Source organism: Macadamia integrifolia, chromosome 5 (assembly GCF_013358625.1).
Source record: "Macadamia integrifolia cultivar HAES 741 chromosome 5, SCU_Mint_v3, whole genome shotgun sequence".
Taxonomy (NCBI): domain Eukaryota; kingdom Viridiplantae; phylum Streptophyta; class Magnoliopsida; order Proteales; family Proteaceae; genus Macadamia; species Macadamia integrifolia.
In genome coordinates this window covers 40726560-40732810 of record NC_056561.1, presented here as the reverse complement: position 1 = coordinate 40732810, position 6251 = coordinate 40726560, and the positions used below count along the sequence as shown (strand labels likewise).

At 37.3% G+C, this 6251-nt stretch overlaps 1 protein-coding gene across 1 annotated transcript; it reads left to right on the top strand.

Annotated features, from left to right (window-relative positions):
• Positions 1–1080: 1080 nt before the first annotated feature.
• Positions 1081–2816, top strand: LOC122078991 (vignain-like). Its single transcript, XM_042645198.1, has 4 exons — positions 1081–1610; positions 1817–2055; positions 2137–2274; positions 2351–2816. The coding sequence occupies exons 1-4, from the start codon at positions 1154–1156 to the stop codon at positions 2609–2611; spliced, it is 1095 nt and encodes a 364-aa protein (XP_042501132.1). The 5' UTR covers positions 1081–1153; the 3' UTR covers positions 2612–2816.
• Positions 2817–6251: the final 3435 nt, after the last annotated feature.

Sequence of the window (6251 nt, the reverse complement as noted above, 5' to 3'; positions counted from 1 at the left end):
GTGTATCTTTAGCGTATCTTAGTGTATCTCCGATACGATACGATACCCTCCGATACGTATCTTAATTTTGGCCGACCGATACGGCAACCGATACCGATACTTTAATCCTTGAGTATACTCCTCTTAAAATGTTAAATATTTTTCAACCTTGTTATTTTCTTTTTTATTATAATCTACTTTTTTTTTATATGTAATATATGCTATATTTTTTATTATTTTATTAAATCTAAAACATTAAATGGTCTAGCCATTATTTGGGGTGGGGATTACAATTTACAAGGCTACAACAAAAGGTAGGGCCCCTCCTACAACTATCAATTTTAGGTTGCACCGTAATTTGACCATTCTGTCGCATCATTGGAGGGTTTTGATGGCCAAATTTGAACTCAATGACGGTTGGATTAAAAAAAGAAAACTCAATCTTATACATTTTCCATCCGCCTATGACTCTATGACTAACCCACGTCAGAAAAAACATTGTTCTCTCTATTTATTAAAATTTTTTTTTTTGGGTGATCTATCTACTAAGAATCTTTCCTTTGTTATCTTTCTTTATCTCTATCCAACGGTCTCATTTGCTTGAATTCAGTGCATAGCGCCCTGGTTGCAATCTTTACTTGTAGAGCAGATGTCAGGTTTGTGATAAATATATTTTTTCAAGGAAAAATAGGTATACAATCGACGAAGCCAAACTGATACAAACTGATTCAAATCAATACTGCATCAATACCGGCCTCTGCAAATACTGATCCGATTCCAAGATTTAAATCCCTAGCTATAGAGATAGACACCAGATCACATCCAGAAAAATATCATAAAAACCATGTACTCAGAGAATTTGTATGATCTCTCCAACCATATCTCACACCATCCATGAGGTGTGATCCCCATACTAGTATTTTTTGTCTACCTTATATTACTCCGCTTGCTAGGGCATAGATAAGCTCTAACTTGAATTGTTTCGTCAAAAAAATATATGAAATTATTTTAGATTATGTTAGCTTCAAATTGTTTTTTTTGTTATCAAGACGTGTCCCCTTCTGCGACTTTTAAAAACAAATAATGCCTCAAAAGAGGAGGATCCAACGAGGTTTCCCTTTACTTCTTTCCCTATATAAACCAACTTCATCATCCCAAAGTTCCCGTCAAAGCCATGGAGATGGAGAAAAGCATTGTTCTTGTCATTGCCCTATCGTTTGCTCTGCTTCTGGGAATAGCCCAGAGCATAGATTTCACTGAGAAAGATCTGGAGACAGAGCACAGTCTCTGGAACTTGTATGAGAAATGGAGGAGTCATCACACTGTCTCTAGAGACCTTTCAGTGAAGCCAAAGCGTTTCAATGTGTTCAAAGAGAATGTAAAGTTCATTCATGAATTCAACAAGAAGGATCATCCTCACAAGTTGAAGCTCAACAAGTTTGGAGATCTAACCAACCATGAGTTCAGGAATCTCTTTGCTAGTTCCAAGGTGAAGCACCACAACATGATGAGAGGGTATTCACGTGAAGCCACTGGTGGGTTCATGTATGAGAAGTTTGATAAGTTCCCTGCTTCCATCAATTGGAGAGAGAAAGGTGCTGTCACCCCTATCAAGAACCAAGGCCAATGTGGTAGGATTCTAATATATTTAATTTAGATTCTGTTTCGGGTTTTGATTTTTATATATGATTCCACCTAGTTCAGACTTGGATAGAAAGTAACTTAGTACCTAGAAGTCTTCACATCGGGCTACTCACATCTGATATGGGATTATTATTTCTGCCTTCCATGTGGAACCCTAAAAAATTGAGTGGTATCTTTGATATTTGTGTTGCAGGAAGTTGCTGGACTTTTTCAACTGTAGTTGCTGTTGAGGGTATAAACCAAATCAAAACACAGAAGCTGGTGTCCTTGTCTGAGCAGCAACTAGTGGATTGCGACACTGGTGATGGTAACCAAGGGTGTAATGGAGGTCTCATGGATCATGCCTTTGAGTACATCAAGAAGGTTGGAGGGATCACCACGGAGGAGAGTTATCCTTACACAGCCACAAATACGACTTGTGCTTTAACCAAGGTACATATATATAGATCATAAAATATGAACTCATTTATCTAGAGGTGAGATTATTATATACTAAGAAGTAAGATTTTGCAGGTGAATGCTCCTTTGGTGACAATTGATGGACATGAGAATGTTCCCCCTTTCGAGATTTCATTGATGAAAGCTGTTGCAAACCAACCTGTCTCTGTTGCCATTGATGCTAGTGGTCAAGCTTTCCAGTTCTACTCAGAGGTAAGTGATGAAAAATCAATTAAGAAATATTGAAATTAAGATGGGTCATGATCTGATCTTTTGATGATGAACACAGGGAGTATTCACTGGACCTTGCGGGATAGAACTGGATCATGGAGTGGCAGCTGTAGGGTATGGAACAACTCTTGATGGGACCAAGTACTGGATTGTGAAGAACTCATGGGGAGCGGATTGGGGAGAACAAGGTTACATTAGAATTAAGCGTGGGATGTTTGACATAGGAGGACTATGTGGCATAGCCTTGCAGGCTTCTTATCCTATCAAAACTTCTCCTAATGTAGCCAAGGCTTTTGCCCCTCTCAAAGATGAACTCTGAGGAGGGCTTAGGACATTTCTGATGGAGGGTTTGTCCTTCTAAGAGGCAGATCATAGATTTAACACAAATCTCTGTTACTTGATGATGCTGTTTTAATTTAGTTCTTGATATATAGCAAGTAGCTAGGTCTATGTGTTTCTTCCATTTATGTATCTTTTGGTTGTTACTGTGCTTAGATTATGAATGAAATCTCTAGGTTTTCTAAGAGAATGAAATAAAATTTCTGGATCAAAATTCAGGAACCCCCGTCAATTCAAATATATCAAGAACAAGAAAACTATCAAAATTCATAATTACATTTTGCCCAAGCACAACTTCGACTTGGCAGATCTTTGGAAAAGAAAAAAAAAATTTGGAGGGGTAGAGTGCTTTCTGTGTGGGGCCTCTGACATAGCGGAGAAAAAGCAAGAATTTAGCCGATTATTAATCCCCCATTAGTTAAGACACGCGAAAGAGGAAGTGGCCATTGGTCACACCGAACATTAGAGCAAGCATAGGGAAGTATTCCGAGGAACGAAGATATGATTTCATCTATAAGGGGGTGAAGAAGTCATTTTCATTAGCATAAACACTAAAAATTGAAAAAAAAAAAAAAAAAAATTACCACTCTAGAAATACGAGATTTACATGATTCGATGAAATTTTTTACTTACACAAAGTGAGACTCAATCTTTTTCACTAAGGCTATGTTTGGTAGCCAAGAGAAAAAAAGAAAAGAAAAAAGAATCTAGAATAGAAACAAAAAGAAAAGAGAAGAAATGGTGAGAAAATAAAAAGAGCATGTATGTTTGGTCACCAAGAGAAGAAAAGAAAATAAAAGAAAAAAAATCAAAAATTTTTTTTTTTTGAATATTAAGAGAGATATAGACACATAGGAAATCATTGTATAATCATTCATTTTTTGTCTTATTATGTTTTCATATTTTCTCATGTTTTTTTGTGTTTTTGGCAAGAAAAATTTTAAGGTAGCAAAAGAAAATTTCACAATTCCAAAGGGGAATTTTGAATTTGAAAAGGGGAATCTTCTCATGGTTGAAGACAATCCAAGTGCAAAGAAAAAATCTTAACCCAAAGAAAAAAGTATAAAAATTGTACTTTTTTCTTTTCTTTTCTTTTCTTCTCTTGGCTACCAAACACAGCCTAAGATGAGCAAGAGTAGAAATACACTAAAATTCTCACAATTTGATTCCATTACCCTTGTTTAGCAAGATTGACGATCTATCGAATCTGTTTCTCTTTTCTGTTTAATAAAAAAATATATATTTCAAACCCAAGTTTCTCTCTCTCTCTCTCTCTCTCTCTCTCTCTCTCTCTCTCTTAAAATTTTCATATTTTAAAAAAATTTCACTCTTGAAAAGACTCCACCTTCAAAATCAATCTAGTTACATCTAATACAACTAATTCATTCTTACTCTTTCAATGTTTTATGTTTCTTGAGTTCTGTACTTTTCTCATTCAACCTTAGTATGACTCGATCCATGCAATTGTAGGATCAATATGAACTCACGGGACTAGTTAGCCGAAGACCTCTGTTGTTAGAGAAAAAAAAAAACCGTTCTGCCCTCTTAAGCCGGTTGAGGTGGATCTTTTTTTTTTTTTTGAGTAATTTACCACGCCACCCCCTGAAGAATGCCAGTATTATAGGGACACCCCCTTTCTTTCACCAAATTAGACTCAGACCCCCTACCGTCAATCTCTGTTATGTGATGTTTTGAATTGACATATTTACCCTTTTATCTAAAACACATAATGTCAATCCCATTTTACCCTAACCCTTCTCCACACCTTCATCTTCACCAGCTCTCTCCTTGGACAGACGAAGATTGTTGCAGATGGAGAAGGGTTCATCTGCATTTGGGTTCCAATCATAGATTCAAGGTTTGTTCGTTATCTTCCTTCTGTATTGGCTGTTGCGACAATGCTGAACATTATCAATCAGATTGAGCCAGATAATCTGGTCGAATACCAGAACCCGCTCATGGGTGTGCTCAAGATCAGAAGGGTCTGTAAAATCCCTTCTCTATTTTAATATCTTTCCAAGTTGGATAGCGAACATCGCTCCCATTTATAATCTTCTTATCCAAATTTTGTTTTTTTAATTAATTGTGATCATAGAATGAGGTGGATGATTGCCATGAACTCATCGTGGAGTTAACTCAGGCCACCATGGGTGCGGCCAGAAACGTAAATACGAATCGATTCTTGGTCGCCCAAACGGCGTCATTGATGCCAACTTCAGCTGCGACAGCTCCAACGATTCGTGGGCTGTGGCATCATCGGTTACTTCGTCGTCGGAACCTCTGCTGAAGAGGAGAAGAGCCCAAGAGCAGCAGATGCGAGTGCTTACGCTTAGCCGTGTGTTTGTGGATGTGCTCGGAAGTCCTCATTAGAGAACGATCCATCTTCTCTAGAGTTCTGGCTTGAGTTTCCCAATTTTATCTTTTTTTTGTTCACTCTCACCTCTAACAACATCAACGGATCTTGTTTACTCCCTCTTCTGTTATTGGAACAAGAACTGTTTTGGGAAGACAATGAGCTCGTTTTTCTTTTCTCCAAAGAACAGCAAGCCCATCTCAGCATCGATCCTGCTTTGTCCTCTGCTCGCCGAGAAGTGGTAGAGTGGATGCTGAGGGGTATCGCACTATGCCTTCTGCCCCCTCATAGCCGTTCTTGCTGTCAACTACCTTGATAGGTTCCTCTCCAGCTTCCATTTCCAGAGGGATGGCTCAGCTCGCCGCCGTCGCTTGTCTCTCTCTCTCTCCTCCTTGGTTATTTGATTTGGGGAAGAAGAAGAATGATAAGGACATATTTAGCATTTTAGTTATTATGACGGTATTTTGGTATTTAAAAAAAAATAACTCAGCTAATGTCAGTTTTTAAGGTATATTCTGTAACACTGATTGACGGTAAGGAGTATGAGTCTAATTTGGTGAAAGAGATGAGCTGTTCTTATAATACTAGTATCGCCAGGGGTGGCGTTGTAAATTATCCTTTTTTTTTTTTAATCAAAGTAGTTTTATTTTGAGGTCCCACCCCACCCAACCCAACCTTTCTCTTGGTAAGGGTTGCCTTTGAGTGTTTCAAGGGATAGGCCCCTTGTTCTTTGTAGGTTGTTTCTTCTTTCCCTTTTTAATAAATTTAATATTATTTATAAAATTACTTACCAATAAAATATATAAAGTCTAACCAAAAATATTAAATATTTATATTTATAATTAATTACTATTCTTATTCTCCAATAGAAAACCCTAATATGCTACACACACGGATCATTCACTGAAACCTATCAATGGACTTGATGAAAGACGCAATCCAAAAATTTCATTTGAGAGTTTTTTTTTTTTTTTTTTTCAGAGAAGGGGTGTTGCCAAAGGCTCAAAGAACCCCTCCCTTTATTTAATTATCTTGAGAATAGAAAAAAGGGGATTGAGGTCAATGGAGAAAGAGAGATCGATGGTGGGAAGCATAGCACATAATTTATTACATACATAATTTACAGATGGGCTCCAGGCTAATTATTTTGCTTTCTAATTGAAAAACAAGTAACATTGTAGAGACATGGAAGTCGGATGGGTTTCAGGCGTAACATGAAAACCTTACCCTTGGAAACTTTTTCTCTTTCTCTATCTCTAGCTATCCT

Bases quoted from the DNA above. Each gene is read 5' to 3' on its own strand.
- LOC122078991 (XM_042645198.1), top strand. From the start codon at position 1,154: ATGGAGATGGAGAAAAGCATTGTTCTTGTCATTGCCCTATCGTTTGCT. The intron at 2,056-2,136 runs GTACATATATAT...AAGATTTTGCAG, and splicing joins CGACTTGTGCTTTAACCAAG to GTGAATGCTCCTTTGGTGAC. The intron at 2,275-2,350 runs GTAAGTGATGAA...TGATGAACACAG, and splicing joins CTTTCCAGTTCTACTCAGAG to GGAGTATTCACTGGACCTTG.